The following is a 24851-nucleotide window of genomic DNA, read 5'->3' as shown; positions in this document are numbered from 1 at the left end:
AAACGTTCCAGCATTTTACACGGTATGATAGTGAAAACCAGTTTCTGTTTTAGCAATAAATGGAATACAGTCGTGTTCATACGTATTCTAAAGCGTGATACTACCAACAACAGTGGTATTACTGTAAAGCAATCGTCGAAGCGCTACTGGGTAGCAATGCCATGCTTTGTGACGTCAAGTCATGTTTCATATATTATGCAGTTATCGGAAGTTGATTAATGTGTGTGACACACGGTATGATCATGCACTGGACACGCCATGTTTATAAGTTGCGAATACTGTACATGGTCACATGGATGCTAATACAACAGTGAAAATACAATGCCTGTAAACTACGTAGAACTTTCATAGTACTTTATTTGCAAGCAAACTGAGCATTTTATGAAACAGTATACAACTTTACCAAAAGAAAAGAAAAACAATCCAAATAGTTCTGTAAACTTCCAAACCCATGTTGATAAGCTTCACTTTTCGATTCAGAGTACTATATTAATGGCCCGAAGCCCAAATAATGCCTTGACCTTTGCTGCAGACTGGCCTCAACGCCCTGACCAGCTGAACCGCGCCGAACCATGTCTTTGAACAATAACAGCACGACGCTTCCCGACGCGCGACCTCTACGCTGCGGCACCGTCGACTCGGAGGAGCGCGTCGTCCACCATCTGTTCTTCATCTACAGATACAGAGTACTTAATCATGGGTCCGGTTTTCCTCTTGCTGTTTCTTTGTGCTTAATTTATGTGTACTTATGTTGCCAATTACTCGTAAAGTTGTGTACAGTTTCAGCTGTTACAGTTTTTTTGTGATAAATCACAACATATTACGGCAGCTGGTCAAAGAAGCGAAAACAACAATTGTTTTAATCCATGCATACAGGCATCATGAAACCAACAAGCAGAGCAACTGTTTGCAAAAACAATTTCTTTCAAGGGTTAGCAGCATAGCACACAGATTTTTGGTAAATAAAAATCTTTCGCAAGGTAATGGAAACACAAGGAATATTAAAGACCGTAATATCCAACATTAACCGTGGCAATGTCAAGTATACAGAACAGATGTAATAAAACAAATTTTTATAAATTCTTTACTCTATCGTTTTCTTATACCTATTGTTCAATGCCGGTTTTACTCCTGACTCTCATGTATTCACTATGGAATTCGTAGTTCTAATGAAGGTAGCGGATCCAGTCGGTGTTTTGATCGGTGCCGCAGCCGGTTTAGAATCTGTTGCAGGCTTTCCTATGGAGCCAGTAGAACTGCTCTGTCCGACTTTGCAGTTTGGTTCATTAATGGAATACTCAGTTTGAGCGTAATAGTTAATCCACGCAGGACCCAAAGGAAAGGGCTCGTCTTGGCAGTTCACGGGATGATACAGATCATCTTTAGTAAACATGTTGCTACTAAAAAGCGTGCCAGTGGAAGGTCCGGCAAACGAATACAACTCACCCGCCTCAACGCTCAGCCGCAACCGTTTATTCCTTCGCCACCATGATCGATACCATGCAAAGTCACAGCCACAGTGAAGATTACGCAGAAAATTTTTAAACGGCTGCCCAAATTTGTAGTTCTTTTGTCCTTCCAAAAGAGCCTCCAGAGATAGTATCTGAAGTTCAGCTAAATCCGTGAAAGTTTCGGGCTCCAGCAAACCAAGGGTGGTGTTGTAGAACACTATAATTCTAATCTGTCTGGAAGAAGCGAAGTCCGTCTTTTCTATAACCAACTTGCGGCAATGGTAAAGTTCGAAATGGAGCAAATTTGTAAACCCCATTTTATTCAGCCTGCTGGTTGCGTTTTTCGTGATGCAATTTTGGAGTTGCAGGTGCAGTATTTGACGTTGTATTGGCAGAAACGAATACTTTGTAATTAATTGCTCTTCCACATATATGGAGATCAGTCGCAGCGGTTTCTCTGCCATATCCAACGCCATCCGCTCTAGCACAGCCACCGATGCAATCGACTGGCAAACAATACGGAAATCCCGGCGGCTTGTGCAGTTCGTTATTGTGGTGATATCTGATTGGCAGTAGCGGTTGAATTGCGCCGCACACTGGTCCAGGTCCATCGGTTCCCGTGAGAAATTCGGAAAATCCTCATCGAACTCTCGGTTGCCGGCAACGATATTCAGCGGGCATTGGTAAGCCAGCGTGATCTTAGCCACATCTCCCGGGCTCATGCGCGCTTTCTGACCCATACGAACAATTAGTCCATGTTTCGGTATCATAGCGGGGCTTTGCTTGTTACTAGCCCCGCTAAATGCATCGTAGTGTACAATGGAATGGTAGTCGTATTTTGTTCCAAAGGTGTACATTGTTGCATCGATCGGGTAGTCCTCTGCGCCGTAATTATCCATGTCTATATTGCTGAAGCGCACGTTCACATACTGATCTCGGTCAGGGCGCTGATGCTCGTGATGAAAGCCCAGGGTGTGCATGACCTCGTGCTGGATGCTTCTGGTATCGACACATGAAGATGACCGCCACGTTGCTCGTGCCAGTATTATGTACTGCTTCCCTCCTATCTTTCCGACTTTGGAAGCGCACCTGTAATGAAGTTCACAGTCAGTCTGGGCCCTAACAAAATGGCATACACCACGATCTACGAACTTACGTTCCTTCCCAGACATCTGTTATGAAATAGATGCAGTCAATCTCGTCTACGCGTGGTGTGAATAAAATGCATCCTCTCGTTTTTCTCTCCATGATGCGCAGTGCTCTCAGAATTGTTTGCTTTTCGGCTGGTTCTAAGACACAGTTAGCTACATAAAAACTGGCAACTTCAATGGAAGACATAAAAACAAAACTGCCCGTGTCGTTAAGCAGTATAATATGTTGAATAAGCTAACCGGGTTGTCACCGGTGAGTGTACACTCGCATTTTTCAGCTTTGTTGGTCCATATTTCATAATTACAGACGACGATAACTTTTTTTTTGAAATACAAATCAATTAAGTAGCAAGAAGAAGAATTTAACGTTGTGTTCTTCAAACTCGTTTGAATGCTGGTGCACTCACCAAAATCACTGTCGATAACGTAAGGGATGGCTGTGCGGTTTGGCCACAGCGTAGGGCCAGTTTTCGCAATGACATTTGCGTCAAAAAAGTTTATCGGCTCGTTGAAAAGGTCTGTGAATGAAATCGGCTAGATGAAAGCAGTGAATATGATTATGAATGGCGCGTTCTGGAGTATGCGCTTGGCAGTCTGCATATATATTGGGAACAAATCAGCGACATTCGTGAAATCATTATCAACCCATTTGCATATCTGAAAATATGAGTAGGAAGCAACTATGAACAGCGCTGTAATTATAAGTGCACCACTTAATTTCTGCAACAATTACATAATGTCCGCACAAATTTTCGCGCCTGCCGGTTTAGACTCTCGCCATTGCACCTCAGAGCAGCCTTACCAGCCGTTATGACAATTTCATCATTTTCGTCCACCACTGCTGCTGCACTGTGAAGCAGTACGAGAACTATTAGAACGCAGTGGAAAATGCAATACTTCCGTCCCATTCTTTGGTAAGCTGGGGTATTTTTAGTATGTCCTTGTTGGTTGTTCGGAAACCGGAAAATCGAAATGTGAATTAAACAAATATGGTACGCTTCTTTAGTGTGATTACTGTCTTCATTTACGAACTGCTGCTTCGAACTTTATTGGTCAAATCATGCTGCTTTGATCCTGTACATCTGTACAGACTGTTCTTTGCACAATAAAACAGTAATAAAAACGTCTTGCATTTTTATTATACGGAAACGTGTATTACCTATCTTTCGTGTATCACCTATCATTGGTTCTCAACTTCTCAATCTGTTGCAAAATTGATGGGATTTTTTGCAGACAACTGTCAAAATATGACTCACAACAATTATTTTTATTTAGGAATTGACGTTTCTTGCTAACAATAAATAAATGAACCAGAGCCGGAGCTCCGAATCACGACGGCAATATACTGTACATAGCTTGCGGGCAGTGAACTGCAAAGACCACGACGTAATCATGCGGTAGACATGCAATATTTTAGAATTTTGCGCGAAAGATACAGCCACGTGAAAGGATACTATTGTTCGTACAAGGCCTGTTTCATAAACTTTGTTTCTGTTTATTGGAAAAAAATGCTTGACACTTTTCTAACGGGAAAGGAGGATCCCAAGTAAGAACTCTGCGCTTATTTTTGATGAAGCAAATTCGTTTTCTTGGCGCCACCAGTGAAAGCATTTTAATCAAAATTTACGCAGATTCTAAAATAATGTTCGAGTACTATGCATACCGGTACCTCGGATATAATGTACAGATATCTAAAACTTCCTTTTTAAAAACACCACAGTAACAGTTTTCCAGACAGCAATGCGTTGATGGTCATTTATTTTCTCTACCTCAAGGACTGTTTGAAACGGTTAATTAGAGTATACGGTTTTCATGGCGGCAAACGCAACGGTAAAGGTAAGCTGAAAAAACCCGTCGAAAACGATAAAACAGACGGCAAAGCAAAGTTAGCGGTTAGCGTACCCTTTTAGGGCATTCATCACGATTAGAAAATAACAGGTGCGTTAAAAGAAAGGATGGGCACATGCATGTTACTTCGTTATTTGTGTCAAGGTACTTCACAATACAGTATGTATCTGTAGCGTTTCATCAGCTGCAGTGTATTGTAAGACTGTAAATCCCGTAGTTAACGATTTGCTGGCTCGGAATTGTAATTTCTTTTGGCTGTCAGCCAGCGCCTCCTGGAAAAGTATCTGCAGATGCGGGAAGTTCGTGAAAGTAAGTACCGGTTTGCGTCGTTATTATTGCTGATCACTGTCCGGCTTGCGCATGCGAGCGGCTGGGCCGATTCGAGCGCGGTTAACTGCGCTAAAATCGTCGGAGCAATGCCGTTGTTTGTGCGCTTGTTTCGCTTTTTTTGCGCCTCAGAGGAATACGAAGAATCTAAAAAAACGGATTGTCGCTATGGGCTTCTATAGACATACATGGACTAATGCTTTCTGCGTTTGAAAACCGAGACACACCGCGGCCTTCGGCATCGGTCTGCTACAAATTACAGAAAAATTCCGAAAAATACGGCACAGTTAATCTGAATCGAGCCGACCGCCGTGACTGAACTTTCTTAGATTTCTCAGATTTCTTAGGTTTATTGGGTTTCTTGGGTTTCTCAGACTTCTTAGGTTTCTTAGTATCTTAGGTTTCTTACAATTCTTACGCTCATAAAATTCTTAGGATTTATGAGATTTGCATATTTTTTTAAATTAACAAGTTCGAGACCTCTTCGAAACCAGTGTACGTACACCGCGACAATATGTGCGGATGTAGATCTACGTCAACGGGTAATAATATTTTCTTTTATGCTTATTTGTGGATATTTGGTCCTCACCGAAGTCTTCTTTTATTTCGTAAAGGATGGCTGTGCGGTTTGTCCACAACGTACGTCCATTTCCCACAACGTGCGAGAAGTTGTCAGGTGCTTATAATATACTTCTAGCTGCCTACAAAAACGTAAACTGATACCAATTAAGTCATTTTCGGTCCACTTGTAAATGGAGCATCCTGTATAAGAACGATTTCTGTTTGAAAACACAACTGGCGTCCTTTTACTACATTTTACTTTGCTGTTCAAAAAAAGGACAGTCTGTCCACTATTACAAAATCAATGAATGTTTTAAAAGAGAGCAAATTTTTATTCTTTCGCTCTGTACAATTTAACACTCGCCTGACGTTATTACTATGTCGTATGTCCCCGTTTTCGTCCGACACTGCGGTTTGTGGCGTCAGATTACAATACAAGAGCCATAAAGTTTGACTGTGAATAACAGTATACCACAGCCATGGCAACCGTTTCAAGCTGCGTACTAAAAGGTCACTAAAAGGTTAATGTAGCCTAAAACAAAAAAGTGTGTTCAGAAAATTATGGGGAGCACTAGCATAACGGGGCGCTCGATGATTTTAACTTAATAATTATGTACATATATACAAAGCATTATCTTTAAAATGCACATCCACGTAGCCAGACGCCGGGCGCCGTTGATTATCACTGCTAAGGTCAACCAACGCCAACGATGGTGGACACTTTACGACAATTGTGATCATTGTAACTTTGTCAGGTATTGGTAGGGCACTTGATTGAAGCAACCTACAGGTTTTATTCACTTATAATGGGGTATTCCTGTGGTCAACTGATGGAAAATGGAGAAAACAGAAATCAGTACTACCGTATTATACTTGGCAGAAAATAAATTAATCATGAAGCTGCAATCCAATGGAGATATTTTTCTTTTTTATACAAATTACATAAAGAAGGTCATGGATTGTGTCAGTATTTTACATCCTTTAAATGACTTTATATTCTGGTAACATTTTGCCATAAGCTGAGCGCCGTTGTCGGATTCAAAGCGCCATTTCTAAACGCGTTTGTTGCGATTTTATCCGCGGCAAGCAATAATTTCAGTAGTTACCGGCTGTTTCCATTCTGCATAATAGGATACTACGCTGTATGCAAATTCCCCATCCGCCCGTGTTGCTGCATACTGAAAATGCTATTAACGAAAATCAAGGTCGCATGGTCACGTCCCATTGATCCCGGCCTTGTCCTAATGGCTGATTTAAAAGCCAAATTTGGTCAAGCTGTTACCAGTTCGCTTTTGCATCAGCTTGACTTTAGACCGGATTTTCAGCTTAAAGTCGCTCTATTTCCAAGAGAAGTCTTCACACATATACAGTAGTGCTGGTAATTTGCTACACATTGATACATAGCGTTTATTCTGGTGGCCGTTTTACTTGCCTAATACAATTCCTGATATGTAGAAATTAAATCCTGTAGTTTTGGGTCTAGTTGTTTTGTATCATGTAAATACTTTTTAATAAGGGCAATATCTGACCAATACCAGTTCCCATATTATAGGTATTATAAAATCACTGAAGCTGTATTATACAAATATTTGTAATGCAATATCGCTCCTTCATATGCGCTACGGCAATATATGTGACAAATTGCAATCGGTCTCATAATAAAAAAATACAAGTCCGTATTATTCACAATTCAGCGAAGGAAGTAAAAAAAATGCCAATTTTGTCAGAGCCTGAGCAACTACCGTTTCTTATTTACGAGATCTAGATGCTAGATGTTTCACAGATGTGAATCTTATCGCTTTTGTATTGACTGTACACAAAATGCCCACCCGGGAAACACAATAAAGTCAATTAAGGCCGCTTGGAGAAAATTATTTAACAAGTACTCCGACTATCACGCGCGGGGACAAAACAACCCAACACCGATCGATCCGCCCCGCCTCTAAGCAGCAGTCAAATTATGCAAATGTAATTTCATATTTACTCCATCACATCCTGATTCCGTTCTATATACCCGGCCTCCCTGCGTTGATCCCCGCTTTTCTGGCGCAGAAAAAAGGAACAACACCAGGATAGACGGAAACTGGCTTAAATGTGTTCAGGTCCAATTGAGCAGACACGAGGATTGCCCAGGGAATGCGCAGAGTGTGCAGTGTCTTTAGGGATGCATTTACTTGTGAAAAGATGTATAGTGTCCTAATAACGGGGCTCTATACTCACAGCTTGTCTAAAAATACAGTGCCCTGTGTCTTGGATTTTTTGACAAGATACTGGCGTACATATACGCGTAGCATCTGATCTGACATTCGATATTGATTGGCCACAGATACGCTTTAAGCACTGGCTGCGAAGAGAGACAGCGACGCGATGGAGGAGGAAAACGTTTAGTCGATTGCTTTTCATGTCCAATTCACCGGGGAAATGTTCCAGATGGACACTGTATATATCCAGTGTCCGCGTTCTCCGGGAAACGGCGCATCTGACATCAGCAGGCGCAAAGGTCACGCTACCGGTTTATGACAGACGGAGGTTATGTGCCGCGGCTGTGTAAGCGACACGCTTCATCGCTTGTACAGAGAGCCGGTTACGCATCTGCAGTTTCCGTCAGAGAAATCAATCCAACTTTTGCTTAAGTACAAGACCTTTTTTATGCCGAACGGGGAAACTGGCGCGTGCGCTGAGAAATAGCTGTCAGAATTAGTTTATTCGGACGGTGGCGAAATAGGTCGCTGTATCGTATTTCTTCTTCGAAATTGTAGCTGGAATATTATGAATGGTTAAAAATTTTGTTTTGCCTTTAAACTGTACCAAAAAAATTTGCTATTTGCACAGCCAGCTGTATCATAATTTTTTACTAAAAATTGTGTAGCTTATTAAACAAATGTGAATAAATTTAAATAGATTATTAATCGTACAATAAACAAAACAATTAAAAAAACTTAAACAAAGTTTTTTTTAAAAAATCAATTTTTTATGACTTTTTTGCATCGATTTTATTGGTGTCGTCATCAGTTTATGTACTTGATTTATTTATTAACCGCGTGTCAGGCATTTAATTTCTGTGTTGGTGAAATTCCATCCCGTTTATTCGGTTGCTCACCCAGCAGGATACAGCGCACTGTATCAGTTTTCCCCTCCGAGCTGGCCCGATCAGTTCGGCGCGCGATGCGTATCAACAATTACACCGCGCCACTTCCGGTGCATAATTTTACCCGGGGATTACGCAAGCATTTACCCAGCATAGTTAACACCGTTTAACCCGGCGCGCGCGCAGGCCGCCCCACCCGCCCGCATTGATCTTCTTGGCGCGCGCACTTTTCTCCCTATTTTTAAAACAGTCACATATCTACGCGGATTAGCGGAGGGGATTTTCGCACGTACTTCTGGCCGTGGCCACACTCTGATAGACAAGAGAGCCTGTTAATTCAGCCGGAAGATGTTGCGCTGGCGCGCTCTGACTTTTCACATTTAGCTCCGCTGACTTTGAAGGGCAGCGTGCGGGCGCGTTAAGCGGCGGATTAGCGGGACATAATTATATCGGTATCAACTGCGTCGAAACGTTACTTTTAATTGACGGAGAAGGGATCCGTCGCGGTATTTTAAACAATTTACGTCCTTGGCGGTCTTTCCACGAAAGGCAAAACAACATGACCTTTAAATACTTTCACAATTATTGCTTTGATGTGAGAAACAAACCACAAACAGTTGATGACCTTTCAGCAAAACTTAGCGTGAACACTTTTAAAAAATTATTTTAAACGGCAAAAATGTAATCACCTTCATTCTGGAATAAAATTATATTTATTTTTCAGAAACTGCAAAACCTTAAAGTTAAAAAAAAATTACAGAAAAAATAAAATAAAAGTACAGAAATTGCTAGGAAGTTAAATTTAATTAACTTTATAAGCAGAGGATCTCAGGTTTTTAAGCTTTGTTTTACAAATCGTATTACTGTGTACATTTATTTTTATACAAGATTTTTTACTGTAAAAGAGAGCGAATAATTTGATTAAAAGAAATTCACTGCTTGCTGATTATGTCTATATATCCATCCGCAAAAGGAACTGCAGACTGCAGAGTGGCACAACATCCCCAATCTCCGATGGCCTGACATGCCATACATCCGGCCGGCGTGCCACGGCGACGTCGATCGGAGGCCGGTGAAAGAATGCGGAAAGACACGTCCATATTCTGTTGTACACATTTATATACCTTCCCCTTCCACGTCCGTCGCCAAGAAGGAGAAAGGAAAAAAGAGTAATAAACACTTAGCCACACTCATCCTTATCAACATTGACATTGAAACACGCCAACCCGATGCACACACCCGAGAGATGCCGGTACAGGCGATCAGTCAGTCACGGAAAGACGTTCTGTGTTGTGTTCCCGTGGATAAAAATACACAAACGTCACACCACACATGTATATTCAACGCAGATCACTCGTACATTGCATACAACAACAGGCACAGTAAAATAGTACGCATGTGCTCGTCCTGTCGTCGCTGTGCACGGGCTGCCATTCAGCATTTACGTCGGTTGTGTGAGTGATCGCGCGGAGCGCGGGATATGTTTGTGGGGGTTTTTATTCGACTTTTGTCTGCTAGGCGCACACACAGCACCGGATGTTCACCGTCATAACTGCAATATCCGTCTGGTGCGGATTTTTCAGCAAATTTTATTAATGTGTCTCGCTATCGATCTTCGCTTCCCGGCATTCTGGAATATTATTGCATTTGCGAAATTATTGTACGGAGAAATCGTATCCCGTGATTTCCTGATTACAATTATCCGGATTGTTTCATGACTTCCGCTGCAATTTATACTGTTTTCCTCATTCTTCTGCGCCCTCTTTACCGTGACCTTTTGTCGATCAGTTTATCTTTATTGCGTTGTTATTTAAAACCGGCATTTTCACGCCAGTTTTACATGATAATAATCTTGGTGACCTTTACGTTAGCGTTATTAAGAGAACATATATTAAACTGTTATTAAAACTTCTTAACGGTTCAAAAGCTAATCAAAATCGGTGGAAATTTTGTACTTTCTGTGGCAGAAAGACATTAAACTTATTTTTTTTAATTACTTGGATGCGATGAATGTGGGAATATGTTGTATGTAAGCGATGATTACATGCAGTCAATTATGCGTAATACCGTTTCTGTTTTTGATTGAGTGCTGATCGCGGCAGCGCAGAGATCCCGGCGACTCCCGGCTCAGTTAAAACAGCTGTATACCATTAGTTAATTTCATTTTCATCGCCCGGCTATAATTAACACTGGAAGCCAATCGACGCTGACAGTTCCCCATCGGAGCGGCGAAAGATCACGCGTGTGGATTATATCCACTGCCAGCCACCGAATCCGTACTGCTCATCTTTCAGCAGTGCTCTTGCGCTTTTCCACTTTTACCTCACCTTCCATTACAATCGGCCATTTTTTGCCCATTTTTTCCCTTGAGGAATTTTGTTTTCTTTCGGAATTCCCAACGGTCAACAAACCGAATATTTTGAGTGGAGGATATTTATTCGGGGCGCAGACGGGGTGTTGTTTGGCTCGCATGTGTGTACCACATTCCGTGTGCGGGGATGGTCATGTTCTAAATACTTTTGATCCCTGTATTCTCACCACGAGGAATGCGGTGAGCGGATTCGGAAATATGAGCAATTTGTCATCGTGGAATACGGTAAACTTCCCATTATTATCAATATGGAAAAACATTGAAAAGATGACACTTAGTTTTAAATCTTGAACTTCCAGAAATAAAAAAAATTGATTTCGTTTTTACTAAAATGTTTTCCTTGAATTTACCGCTGAATGCACTGCAACTTCTCAAGTTTTTTTGTATTATATGTAGAGTAATATAGTTGCTAAATTTACCAAAGTATTTTTTAGAGAAAAAAACCGTAGCAGAAAGGTATCTAAAAAAGGTAGTTTGTTATAAATCGATAAAGGTATACTGTATCGATCTAAAAAAAGCCATCTTCTTTTTAGTAAAGTCTGATGATTTGCTTCATAGTAAACAATCAAAATTATGCCGTCTGCCGTTTTCCCACTGTTTTTCTGCTTTTTAATTGATTGTTTGCTTTATCGATGTGTTGTTAAATAAAGCGTGTTTGATCGTACAACTTCAAAGTGATATTCCGGCTTCACTGTGTAAATGATCGCCTAAATTTTAATAGTTATAAGCGTTAGTGCAATAACATTCTAAAACTAATTTATTCGTGGAAAACCTGCTTTTCCACATAAAACCTGACATTCAAATAAAAAAAATGTTAACAATTATCGATGATGAAATATGATAATGAGCGTTGTAAGAGTGCTATTAGCCTATTTTGCAATAGCAGCGGATTACCGCATCGGCATTTGTCAGCGCCCCGGCGCACAGTCTCGTATATAATGTGAAATATGCCCGTGTTGCCGGTGTTGCGCCACAGAAATGTGTCCCGCGCGGGATTGTCCGCGCAGCGCGGCGACAGTTGCCGCGCTACAAACGATATCATTAATAATTTCATTAAGACGCCGTTTCGTGGCAGGAACTCATTTTCTGGAGCGTGACGCTACATCTGTCGCCGGTATTAATCTCCCATATATACACCAGCCGACAAACTGCGAGCTGACGGCTGTCTAATTACCATCTTGCTCCGATTATCGAATTCGTTTCTCAGCTTGCCGTATTTTTCAATTAAAACGGTATAAAAATTTAGTTTATAAACTGAAATAAAAAAGTACCAGATATCCGTACGGAGTTTAGTTAAACAAAACCAGTAATGCATAAGTCTGAATGGTATAATTACTCGATCAAAACTGCGATTTAAAATAATTTTAATTTAAATTACTTAACCTGCGCACTCAGCAGCATAAGTATTTTCCCCTTTTTTGTGATTGATTGCACAACACTTGGTCGCTTTTTCTAACACGTGGCTTTATTTGCGTTTTTCTATTCAAATTTCGTAAGTCGTTAAATAAGAAGTCATAAAATGTTAACAGGATTTCCGATTGAAATAATGAAATTTTCTCTAATCCGCACTTTCCCAACTGACAATATACCGTAAAATCGTTTGCCGGTATTAGTGGAGCTAATGAACACTTGGGAGAGGGAATCTTCTTCACTAACGATCAAACGCATTTCAAGCTGTGTCGGAAGTAAATGGTCAATATTTAGGCAATTGATTGACCCAGTGGCTGCTGTTACTCGATCGTAATGCGTTTAAATCGGCAAAACATTGCCGTTTTCCCGGTCTAACAGGCGATACTACAGCATGGACTGCCATAAAAAAACGGCGTTCAAATACTTTCGTTTAACTATTTGTGCGCGGTTAAACTTACTGCTCGATTTAAGGAATGTACAAGAAGCAATTCTATCATGTTTTACCAGCTAACATATTACGCCAGAGAGCCCGAGTAAGTAAAAAGTAAACTATTTTCAGAATATAGCCCAAATATCGCGGCTAAAATGCATTTTTGTATTATACGATAAGTAAGCAGAGAAAAGAAGGAGCCCATCAAAAAACAGAAAATATTGGAAAATCGTAGAGTAGTGGTTACCGCGTGCCAGTCATACTCTCGAACGCTAACTCGAATGTCCCAGAATAATATTAAATCAAATAAAATCAGGAACCTGCTAAATCTGTTAATTTTTAGGACGTAGTTATAATTTCATCGTGTTTTAAATAATTTTAAAAACCAGACTTAGGTATTTTTAAACGTCTAAATAATATTGCGTCAGAAGAACAGCTGGCGCTTTTTGTCCAAGCTGCGAAATGTCTGCCTGAAATTCAAACGAAAATTTTGCTGAAGTCGGTGCAGTACTAGCTGTTGTATTATAAGTACACGCACAAAAATTGACCATTAAAAATACTCAGTTTGGCTCAGTTTACACTCGTTTACCATCTTGGCGCTAATGCCGGCCACTTGAAGACCATTTCACCCGTTATCCCTGATCGTTTGCTTGTGTAAACAATCAATATAATGAGCGCCATACGGGTCCGCCAATTACGGGCCCATTTACCGTGCTAACCAGCCGGTTAAAGCCGAAATCCCAATAAAACCGCGGGATGTGGGGTGTGCAGTGTGTGGGGCGTGTGTCTGTGTGTATGGCGGAAACGCCGGTCATAATGATTTGGGGTAATTTTCTCTGCTTTCCCGGCTGCACAATACCCCGCTCGCGACGTTTCTAGGCCAACTCAGCCTCATTTCCCTAACGTTACCTTGACTTCCGCCTGTCAGCGTCGCTGCAGGCCCAACGTATATACACCGCACGCCATAACGGATGTATATCCGCCGTATCCAGCCGACTGGAGAACAATTTTCCAGAGTGCTCCGCTTATGTAGATGCACTGTGTTGTCGCACTTAACGCCATGGTCCATCCATCATGGGCGTATGTATAAATGCACCGTTTTGCACTGATTTTGCGCTCGGTTAGGAGAGCATACGAGAGGCAGCCAAAGATGTGAAACGTAATGAAAATTGTGGAAATCGTAGTGCTGTGGCATTTTCCGGTGAATCTTTACGAATACTAACTGCTGGTATACTTACACTATCCAAGTGTCTAAATAAAGTTTAATTATTTTTTAAGTTGCGAAAATTTACAGCACATGGTAACAAACGCTGTTCAATCTACAAACATCAGCAAGAAAATTACACGTTTTAATTAGTGATTTTACAATATTGCCACGAATAAACGCGAAATCATCACTAAATTTTTAGACAAAAAAAATGCGTTAGTTGTTAAAGTAGCGGAACTACCGAAGTCTTGTTCATAAAATATTTTTTCATCAGAGTGCTAAATTTATGCACCCACGCTCGACTAATATCTTGACCTTTGCTACAGATCGTCCTCAGTGCCCTGACCATCTAAACCGCGCCTACCATGACGCCGACCAATAATAGCACGACACTTTTCGACGCGCGTCCCCTGCGCTGCGACACCGTTGAGTCCGATGAGCGCGCCATCCGCTACCTGTCCTCCATCTACCTGATCATGGGCCCGGTGTTCCTGGCACTATGCGCCCTAGCTTTCCTGGGCAACGCCCTGATCCTGTCCACGGTGTTCTTCATCCGCAAGAAACAGCTGACACCGACGCTGATGTTCAGTCTGTCCCTGGCGGCAGCGGATGCCGTGGCGGCAGCCGCCATGGGGGTGGGCATCCTGGTGAACAACATCCTCTTCTGGAACATCCACGTGGACATGGAGTACCGGGCGTGTATACAGTTCGTGGTGGAGGCGCTGCGGCTGAGCGGGATGGTGTGCTCGGCGCTGCATTTCATGGCGCTGGCCATTAATCACTGGATGGGCATCACGAAGCCGCTGCATTATGCATCGCGGATGACGCGGCAGAATGCGGCCATTTGCATTGCGGTGATGTGGATACTGCCGGTATGAGAATATATGATGCAGCAGAATAACTGAACGTGATTCGTAGTGCATGGGATGCTTTCGTCCTTAACAAAAGTACTTACGTCCTTCGCTAGTTTAACTAACCACATTGAGCGAAAGTTTGTCTGTTCTTTTAGCATTCATCTTTGTTGATATTTTACATTTTCTGAGTGCTCACTTTTCACTTTTTCGCCGTGCAGTCCCAAATAAAAACTCCGGCACAAAATAATTTAACACGTTTGAATAATGTATCAAGTTAGTAAAAAATGCGCATGTATCCCGAAGCTTAGCTTAGACTAAGTGCATAATTTATTAATCATTGTTGCCGTGACGTGCGCAAATCTCAGTGAATTATCTATTTATTGCCGTTATCCGGAGCGTAGGAATGTAAATAATATCCGAATGGTTTTGAAATATTAGTGAACAATGTAGTACGGTGGCGTTAATGACTTCCAGTCCTTTTGAAATTAGGTACCAACCGAGTGCGTAAAATCTGTAATACGTACATCGGTACATACATGAAACGTCAAAAAAATATCATAAAAAGATTTTATTTTTGGTCTTAGTTTTTATGTACGTACGCTTACAAGTGGATCTTTGGATTTTAAATACCTTGCAATTTTTCCTTTTTTAGCATTACGTGAATTTACTCATCATTATTAATGTTTCAAAACGTTATTCAATAGTCTTTGTCGTTAAGTTCTTAAACGCTCGGATTAGTTATATTTCGTGCTTTTTTGTTGCACTCATGTACGAAAAATTAAAAACATCATAACTGTGAAAAAAGAAATGCGAAAAATTACGAATATTAATGACCATGTGCATCTTTCCCAATTGCAGGATGTGATATTTTTCATATATTTCGTCTCGATTCCCGATGAGGGCTTCCGCTCCCCATACTGTCAAAGGGACGATTTTGCGCACAAATTCGCCTTCCGCTTCTTCGTGTCCGCACTGTTCTTCGCCCCGTTAATCCTGATGTCGGTGGTGTACTTCCATGTCTTCCTCGAGATCCATTTGCACCAGAAAAAATTGAGCACCCTGGACTGCAGCGCAGCCAACTACAACACCAACAACGTCAGCAGCAGCGGGGGCAGTGTGAGCGTCAGCGGCAGTATGAGCGTCACCGCCAGCCAGCTGGCCAGTACCGAGCGCAGCTATCGCGATGAGAAACGCCGCATGGCCAGTAATACACGGGCACTGATCACCACGCTGATTATCCTGTTCGTCTACCTGATTGGCTGGCTGCCGGCGGTGATTAATTACCTGCTGGTGTGCTATGACTGTGTTATTCCCCTGAGCATATCGCTTTGTATCAGGCTGCCGGTAAGGTCATCGCAATAAGACATTACCCCACGGGACCTAGACTTAATTTTAAGAACAGCAATAACAGAGTAGGTAAGAGTCAAGACTGAGTCATTTTAGGAAATAACAATACTACAGTTTGCTAACGCGTTTCTTCTGAGGGAAAATAATTCGTATTTATTAGCTAGAAAACATTTTCAGCGTAAAAATTAGAGTGCATTTCGGATAATCATTTAAGAACAAAATTTAGGCTCGCGTACTGACTTATTTATTATGCAAAACGAGTCCGTCAAACATATCTTAACACTCTAGTCCATACTTGTAGACAGAGCACTAATTTGTTATTTCCTGGCAGAATAAAATTTGGCTACTGGGCAGAGGCAGTAATTTATGGCTACTGGAATTCACATGGCTTTTCATAGTATATTAAGCGCTGTGGTTGTTTGTAGCAAAGCGTAGTTAAGTGGCTTGACAAAAACCTATATATCCCAGACTGGTTATTTGTTGGATATTGCTATAAAATTCGTTTGGTAAATTAATAATTTTTTGCTACAAAAGTTTGCTAACAATTTTAGTTACGCAAGAAGCTGCTCCCGGTACATTTTCCGGTGAAATTTGACATATTGCAGAAAAGTGGTTACTGGGTAAATTTTTCTGAAGCTGATTCCTTTTCTCTTACAGACGAATATCATCGTGAATCTGCTAATATTATTGAAATTCCTGGTGTATCCGATTATCTACACGGCACGTATCCGGGAAATCCGAACGGTGGTGACATATTACTGCGGTAAGTAAGACGATGCCGGCATATGTATATAATATGATCATAAATGCATAATCGCCGCAACCAGCACGCCGCACGGCGCTGCATGCAGCGTATAAGTGCAACCCTGGGCAGTGCGCGCCATTCTTAGAGCGAAAGGCTTTTCTCTTAAGGGGTTTCTTATCCGGGAGCGTGCGCCGGGTTCGTAATAATTTAGCCGCAGTATGCGTCGTGGCTAAGAATGGCTCTTTAGCGTGTATATCCACTCATTTCCCGGAAGACGCAGTCGCAAGCCCCTCGATGATTAACCTATTACATACACTGGCCCGCGGCACTAACTGCCACGTGCTTCACAGTTGGATAAGTGCGCAACGCGTGTCGGGAGGGCGACGCAAATCCCTTTGCAAAGCGATTACAGTAAAACGCAACAACGCCAGCAGCCAACTCATGCAAATACCAAATAATATACTTCGTGTTTTTTAAAAAAAAATTGTTCTTTAAAACAGAAATATTAAAGCTAGACCAATTACTTTTAAGAATAAATTCAAAAAATTTATACAAGTGCGAAGAAAAAGTTTTATTTTGGGAAAACTGCTAGCCTACGTATCTATTCAAGTCTGGCAGTAAAATATACTAACCGTTTAGATAACTTAACGGAACAATTAGTATAAAACATGGCTTTAATTAAGGAGAGGCGTACAAACAATTATTAAAATTTTTTTTTAAAAGATAACTTTGTTACTAAAAATAATCTCTTGACCTTTTCACTTAAGACATTCTCCGTCTCAAGCACCGCTCATGATCACATATATTGCGCAAGAAATATTTTTTGAAGACGATCGTCTTACGCACGTCATCGGGCAATCGGACGTGCATGCACCGGAAGTCGCCATAGCATGTGTACAGCGATCAAATCTTTCCCCGAACGGCACCCGCGGCCACGAAGAACGCCAACGTTCCGGGGGCGGGCCACGCACCCATTGACACTAATCAATTTCCACTCCTTAAGATCGACGATACACAGAGATATGCACACACTATACGCAACGCTCAGCCGATTTCATAAACAGCGTCCATTTCCATCGTTTTGCGTGAGAGCGTTGTCTCGGGAAAACGGATCGATTAACCTTGACAACACCAGCACGTCATCTGCCCATCACATTCGACACATAATCAAAAGTCTCCGCAATAACACTTACCGGTTAAAAATATACAAGAAAACTCCGGATTATAAAAATTACCGGATGACGAAAATGGCCGGGAAAATGTTAACGATTATGTTGGAGAAAGTGATTTCGTTTTTTACATAACATACTGTCGTTCATTGTCCGGGATTTACGGATCATTTCGCTGACGAGCATGGCTGTATTGAAAAACGAAAATCCCTCAAGATTTTCCTCGGCACCGGAGATTACATCTCTTAAATGTCGATCAAAACGCCGCTGATGATTCTCGGTCCTTACGTAATGTGCAACCGCCTGCGGAGCGGCTAAGATGTCGCTTGTCGTAGTAGTCGGTTACAACCGCGATGACTGATCGTCGTTCAGCACAGCACACATTCCATGTCATTAGTCCGCATCATCAGTGTTGTCGCGTTTAATTATATTGAATGGTGAAAAATTATGGTGCGCTGTTGCAGTGCGCGGACGCAGTGTATCTGTATAAGCAAGACATTCCCAGATTATTCTCCTTCACTCGTTTTAACCCCGGACAAGGATGCACTTAGGCAATTTGTTCCCTGTCCACAATTCAATTTTCAACAACTCTTTAAACTCGGTCACTACGACAGTGTCGCCTTTTTATGTCCATGTATTTAAAACGGCTTTCGCGGAAACATTGCTGATTTTCAAAGACAACCCACAACTGAGTCACAAGTCTCACTTCGAGTATTGTTATTCTTCGCTAAAGTAAATTATTTGGTGTTCTTTTCTCGCGTCTTCGGCGACGCGTGACAAACCGCATTTAAATGGCATTTGTATTTTTATTTTAATAAGGTCGACTGCAACTGCGATCGTACAAATGCACAAGAGCGTATCGTAGAACATGGGCTTAAATTCTAGGATTATACTGTACAATCATATCGAATGATGTCACTCCAAGCAACCGTTGTCTTCGAAATAAAAAAAAACCATGTCATTTTTTACAAATTTAGGTTTTTACGATACTACAGTACGTACATACATGATACAGCATATTTTATTTTTCCATGCGGGCCGCTTATATATAAATAAGCACTGGCAATCCCGGTCTTATATTTTACATGAATTTGAGTCAGCTTTTTTTTATAGTAAAATTAGGCTGCCGCAAACCGGCCTCGCATCCGCGTTCCTTCGACCGCTTCGACATCTCGCGCACCGGCTCCTTCATGACGTCACTGCGCTACTCCACTTACCGTTCCCCGCGGAAGGGCAGCGACGCCAGCACCTCGCCCTCGATGGTCACCCGCCGCTCATCCGCCACGCAGGTGTACGGCGCACGCAAAGGTCCCTACCTCGACATTTTACACGCGACCACACCCAACGGCACCGGGCCGCGCCGCGCCTCCAATGGCTCACTGGGCCGACCCGACAAACCCGGATATCTCCCGTATCCCACGCAATCGCCCCTGCTGGAGGTTAACGAAAGCCTGAGCAGTCCGACCAGTGAACGCCGCGAATTAAGCTCCATGTGATCAGTTCTCTGCAGCGCTGTAAAAATAGCAATCTTGCAGGAAACTGCGCGCGTAAGGCTGTAATCTTGAATGTGGCGAACGGTCGGGATTCCCTGTACCGACGACGCTGTAAAGCGGCTAGTGCACAGTGTATCTGAAACGTGTTCTTCCATTAACTGATGGTAATGCTGCCTTGTGGAGAGAAAAATGGTTCATATAAATTAGGTTTAACTTGATTTTGGCCTACTTTATTTTGTTGTATGGACAAGCGGAGATGGGAAAGAAAGAGAAAGCGGGGGAAGATATCATGCTGGTTTCCGTGACAGAATGAGCGATGTGACTGTCCCTTGGGGTTGACCTCAATTGCTGTTTCATGATCGACTAAAAGCGCCCATTGTTATGGCGCACTGTCGGGAGTAATTTTTTTTTCTTCTCTTTTTGCTCACTTTGTCGTTTGATCAGTCTGCGGCAAGATTATTATTACCGGTCAGATGCACAATAAACAAGAAGAGTGTTTTTATTTGCCGCTATAGGTGTATATAGGGGGAAATCGATAGCATACTATACACCTTCCCTGTACTGCTCCAGTCATCCGTATGGATTGCCACGTTATGGCAGAACAGGGGTTTTTAAAAGCGCTGCATTTATACCTGCACATTGATGCAGGTACATGTACCGTGTAAGGCAGTGATAATCAACTAATTGTAAGTGCTGCAGTCAGTGCAGTGACAGTAGGATTTGCATTTTGTTGTGGGCAGAATCGTGGGAGTGTGCACAAATCTTTTTCGAAAAGGCACATTTAACACTTAAATTGATTCCCGTAATTTATTCTTCATTTTGCAACCAAAGTTGCGAGAAGAAGCCACTTGTTTGCCCGAAAATCGAAAATCAAAAGGATGGAAGATTCGAAAACTTTCAAAATGTGAGCCAAATCACGGTGCCACACCGGGCGGTGACATCTGCGTCACTCGCCGGAAGTTTATAAAAATCGTTTTCTAATGTTTAACTCTGAGGTCTTGGTGAATTTTCATGTAAAAAAAAAGAGGTTTCCTGGAATACAGGGCAGTTTGAAGGTAATCACCCATAAGCATTTCAAGATACGCTTGTTAAAGCGACTTTTCAGCAATCAATGTGCAGGTATAAATGTGGCGCTTTTAAAAACCCCTGTTCTGCCATAACGTGGCAATCCATACGGATGACTGGAGCAGTACAGGGAAGGTGTATAGTATGCTATCGATTTCCCCCTATATATACTAATGGCAGTTGATATAGATACAGATATGCGTTCGACTGATTTACGCAGTGACTGGCCTAAAAGCTGTTTGGAAGTATCACACCATACGTTGGCCCCAGTATTTCACAAATTGTAATGAAAATCAAACTGCGAATCAAACTTTTGCATACATTTTCTCATCACGTACTCAGCAAGACACCGAGTATTCATTGTGGATATGCTAGTTATCACTTCCTTTAATCTTATTAAAATGGCCCGATCCCTTCAATATATAGGACTACTATCTGTTTTTATAAAAATTAGTTGAGCGCGCCGCCATAATTATGCACATGTACAGTAAGTGCACAAAAGAAGAAAGGAATAAAAAATGGCGATAATATGAATCATCTGAACTTCATGCAACTGGCCAGCCATTCAAGTGCGTAGTAAACTGCATATCATTCTATATAAAATTATTGACACAAGTACAGTACTTGTACACGTCCCGCGAGGTACCTGTGTACAGTACTTATCCATGTACCGTTCGGTATACCTATTCTATTAACAACATTCCTTCCTATTAATTTTTATTTGTTGTAAAATTTACTCTTCTTCGTATACATCATGCGATATGCATGCATAGCACTGTATATAGAGCTGTAATTAATATAGTATCTTATACGGTATACGCTCTTACATTTCTGTGCACGCGCTCGTGTTTATTAGTTTATTAGTTGTATTTAATTTTTAGCTTTATTATGCACGTTTTTGAGCATGCAAAAGTTATTCACTTTCTGAGTTAATTTTTAATTTAGTGTATTAGTGTACATTTTTTCTGTTAATGTATTGTATGAAATGCCAGCTGTACTTACGATTGGATGCAGAGTAATCATTACAGTTAAAATTCCAGCAGCACGCAGTACATAGTCTTCGTACATATCAATGTCAGCGGCAACTGGAGCATTAATACAGATTTAAAATCAAGGTAATAAAATTAAGAATTAAAAACAAACTTAGAAATACCGCCCATCACAATATTCTATAGAATGCGATCTGTGTATTGTACGTATGTACCCGTACTTCCGGTGCGAGCTAACTGTAGCAAGCTGTCTGCACGCAAATGTAGCTGGCGCCGGTTGGCGGTTGGAGTACAGTGAATCGGTAAGTGCGATATGTTTATTGAATTTTGGTGGCCAATTTCACAGGATGCAATATGCACAGTACTTCCGCCTTCCAGAAAATAGTGCGCAGTACCACTATATCCCAGTTTAAGAGACCGAGGCTTGCAGATGGGATCGCTCGAAGTTTTTTCAGTTTCGTCTTTTTCAACTTGAGAAATTACGACTGGAATTTGATTGTAGTTCTGTTCCCGTTGAAATTACTCCTTAACATTGATTTCCATCTGAGCCAACTTTCGTAACGAAGAATGGATGTTGCTGCGAAATGGCGCGAGATATTGCAGAGCAATCGGTTCTATGGACCTCGTTATTTTGAATTGGCCAGACTATGGTAAGATTCGTAAGAACAGCAAACGTAAGAATTAGGTACTCCGTATAACAGTTTTAAGCAGGAGAACTATACTGTATGACTTCGAAATATGTTGATGCTTTTCGGAAACTTTTAAATAATGGTTGCTTTTTGAAAAAAAACGATGCTGTTCGTGTAACAAGGATAACTCGAAATCTTCCTCAGAAATCTCTGCGATAACGAGCAGAACGGTTTTCCGTTTGCCCGAGCTTTGCGTTAAGGTTTATAATGTTTACCAGTCTCAGAAACGTGTTCAACATGCCGTTACATGCGTGTTAATTATTTTACAGTTTATACGTACAATTTTAACGTTATTTTGCGATTTCCATGTCGTAAATTGTACTCGTATTGATTGATATTTCATTCGTGATTCAGTTTGTGCATTATTCAGTTATCTCCATATTATGTACAATACAGTGTGAATATACTATCATTACTCCACATGTACTCGTATATTATAGATTAATTAAATAGTGTTTCACTGTTTTTGATAATTCATATTATTTGTGGTGCTTGTTCAAGCTGGGAATGTCGATAACCCGGATGGATATAATTGAAAATTTGAATTATTTTTATGATAATCATAAAAGTTGAGAACAAAGTCGCAGTCGCAGAGTGCGCGTCCAAAGATCTGTATTTTATTTCTGATTCCAGTTTCTGCTGGTATGAATTTACGTGCATATAATATTTTTATTATTGGTGTTTTTGTCAGTGGTGCTTTCGATTGCTTGAGTTATTTTTAAGAATAATCTGGCATTAGTTGTTTTCATTTGCATTTTGCAGGACACCGACAGCCGTCCGTTTCGGTGTGGCGGCGGCGTTATTGGGACTGCTGTTCACCGACTGGCAGGTGATCAACAACAAGATCCCCTTCTACCGCAAGAAATTCGAGGACAAAATTTATACCTGATCCTTCTACCCACCGACTGGATGCTGGCCGTTTGCGCGTTAGAACTGTGTGCTGTTTTCACCGAACATCCTGTGCGTGTATAGTCTGCAAGGGAAATGTTTGTGCATTTTTGATTTCTGTGGTAATATAGATATTTTCGCGAGTAACTGGATGTTACTCTGCAGTCTGCACTATCTGAGACGGAGTTAAAAAATGAAAATCGTCATATTAACTGACGTTTCTGACGGAATTTCTTTTTCATGAAAATATAAAAATTTTACAATTGGTTGATGGACTACATTTTTCGTATATCTCTACGGTTAATAATAATTATTATTTTCTATCTTTTAATGCATTTTTTAAACAATTGGTTTTGATAATCTTGGCATTTGTTATTAATTCGCTGTTCAATTTTTACTGCGCCAAGCCGCCAGCAAGATTGCACTCAAAATATGTACAAACTACAAAAGTTATGTACGTTCATTTTTGTATTACGACAGATAAGTAACTTAATTTTAATGGCTTGTTACAAGCGAATAAACATGAATTTTCACCAGCCTGCAACACCATCTGCAAATACTGGAACAGAACGTTCAGCACGCACACGAACTTTTTATTACCGACCATAAATGATAAATCTGGCAGTAGTATTATAGTGTGCAATACACAACAACAAAAGTCCTGAACGGCGTCCTACACACCCTGACGCACGGCACTCACGCTTTCACTCATTCTGCAATGAACAGTACAGAAATCTGTCCACGCTTCCCCGGACAACCACCGTCCTTCATTTCTGTCCCGGCGGCGTATGGATCGTCACCGACGGCACCTTGTCGGGCGTGACAACCGCCCCGGTGGTGGGCGTCGGTTTGGCCAGTTCGGGGAAGGCCTTGGTGGGGTCCTCGCCCTTGGTCTTCAGTTCCTCCTTGGTGGCACGGCTGTTGGACGGGATCATGCGGAAGCTGTAGTAGGCCACTCCCAGGCCGAGGAGCCCGAAACCCAGGGCCCAGGTGGGGAAGCCAGCACGCGGGGGTTTCGGGAGGTTGGCAGCGGTTCGCGCCGAGGATGCGGCCGAGGACGGAGGAGGTCTGGAGGTGGGGTCCGTCATGATGGAAGCAAAGATGAATTTCTCAAGAATATAATTTAATAAATGCGTTAAATACTGAAAAGCTAACTGCACCGCAGCATCAGCTGAAAGTGAAGAGACATACACGCAGCGGGCTACTGACTAATCAGCTTTCAACTTCGCATAGGAATAATGAAATGCAGCTGGGAAATTGACAGTTTGCAATAGAGAAACGAAAGAATACAACGAAGTTTGCACTTAAAATGCCTAGGCGCCAAGAACAACTGACGAAAGTAAATGACTTTTATTCCAATTTATAATTTATTTTTTAATTTTTATTTCAGGTAGTGAAACAGTTGAACGGATCAGACTCAAAAGTCAAAACTACGACTAATGGTTGTACCGCCGTCTAATGGGGGCGACACGACTGGAATCAAACTGCATGAACTACCGCCCTGAAGCTCTGAAAATTGCCAGAGTACTGTACTGTACATATTTTCGATAATTCTAATAAAGCTGCCACGTTATTTATAATTTATAGCTTATTTTATTGAAATAAATGATCGTTTCTTAAAATAAATTCCTTTGAAACCAGTCATTAATAACTTCGAACCCATTGATCTGGATACTTAATGAAACGCGCATGATTGGATTTGGTACTGTACCGTCTGTACGTACCGTAAGACGGCGGCGTAAGTACATATTTACAATTAAAAGCAGAT

General features: G+C 41.4%; 2 protein-coding genes across 3 annotated transcripts; one reads left to right on the top strand and one right to left on the bottom strand.

Moving 5' to 3' along the window:
* Nucleotides 1-434: 434 nt before the first annotated feature.
* On the bottom strand, nucleotides 435-4815 carry LOC129589680 (uncharacterized). Of its 2 annotated transcripts, XM_055484521.1 has the most exons (6): nucleotides 4768-4815; nucleotides 3405-3542; nucleotides 3010-3120; nucleotides 2608-2740; nucleotides 1107-2540; nucleotides 435-673 (listed from the first exon to the last, which is right to left on the bottom strand). In XM_055484521.1, the coding sequence occupies exons 2-5, from the start codon at nucleotides 3508-3510 to the stop codon at nucleotides 1139-1141; spliced, it is 1752 nt and encodes a 583-aa protein (XP_055340496.1). In that variant the 5' UTR covers nucleotides 3511-3542; nucleotides 4768-4815; the 3' UTR covers nucleotides 435-673; nucleotides 1107-1138. The 2 variants fall into 2 exon arrangements, with proteins under 2 accessions (XP_055340496.1, XP_055340495.1); XM_055484520.1 differs by lacking the exons at nucleotides 435-673; nucleotides 4768-4815 and having other exon boundaries at nucleotides 920-2540; nucleotides 3405-3562.
* Nucleotides 4816-9793: 4978 nt separating this feature from the next.
* On the top strand, nucleotides 9794-19932 carry LOC129589624 (5-hydroxytryptamine receptor 1F-like). The gene is made up of 5 exons (XM_055484445.1): nucleotides 9794-11022; nucleotides 14171-14716; nucleotides 15557-16042; nucleotides 16703-16808; nucleotides 19073-19932. The coding sequence occupies exons 2-5, from the start codon at nucleotides 14210-14212 to the stop codon at nucleotides 19453-19455; spliced, it is 1482 nt and encodes a 493-aa protein (XP_055340420.1). The 5' UTR covers nucleotides 9794-11022; nucleotides 14171-14209; the 3' UTR covers nucleotides 19456-19932.
* The last annotated feature ends 4919 nt before the right edge of the window (nucleotides 19933-24851 follow it).

The sequence above is a fragment of the Paramacrobiotus metropolitanus genome, unplaced genomic scaffold, assembly GCF_019649055.1.
Source record: "Paramacrobiotus metropolitanus isolate TYO unplaced genomic scaffold, Prichtersi_v1.0 Parri_scaffold0000036, whole genome shotgun sequence".
Classification (NCBI taxonomy): Eukaryota; Metazoa; Tardigrada; class Eutardigrada; order Parachela; family Macrobiotidae; genus Paramacrobiotus; species Paramacrobiotus metropolitanus.
The sequence above is the reverse complement of the archived record's forward strand: the minus strand, read 5'-3'. Positions and strand labels throughout refer to the sequence as shown.

Excerpts from the sequence above, each read along its gene's own strand:
- LOC129589680 (XM_055484521.1), bottom strand. The coding sequence starts at position 3,510 with ATGGGACGGAAGTATTGCATTTTCCACTGCGTTCTAATAGTTCTCGTA. Across the intron at positions 2,741-3,009 it reads CGTTATCGACAGTGATTTTG|AACCAGCCGAAAAGCAAACA; the intron begins GTGAGTGCACCA and ends ACTGTGTCTTAG. Across the intron at positions 2,541-2,607 it reads ACAGATGTCTGGGAAGGAAC|GTGCGCTTCCAAAGTCGGAA; the intron begins GTAAGTTCGTAG and ends ACTTCATTACAG.
- LOC129589624 (XM_055484445.1), top strand. The coding sequence starts at position 14,210 with ATGACGCCGACCAATAATAGCACGACACTTTTCGACGCGCGTCCCCTG. Across the intron at positions 14,717-15,556 it reads CGGTGATGTGGATACTGCCG|GATGTGATATTTTTCATATA; the intron begins GTATGAGAATAT and ends TCCCAATTGCAG. Across the intron at positions 16,809-19,072 it reads GGTGGTGACATATTACTGCG|TAAAATTAGGCTGCCGCAAA; the intron begins GTAAGTAAGACG and ends TTTTTTTTATAG.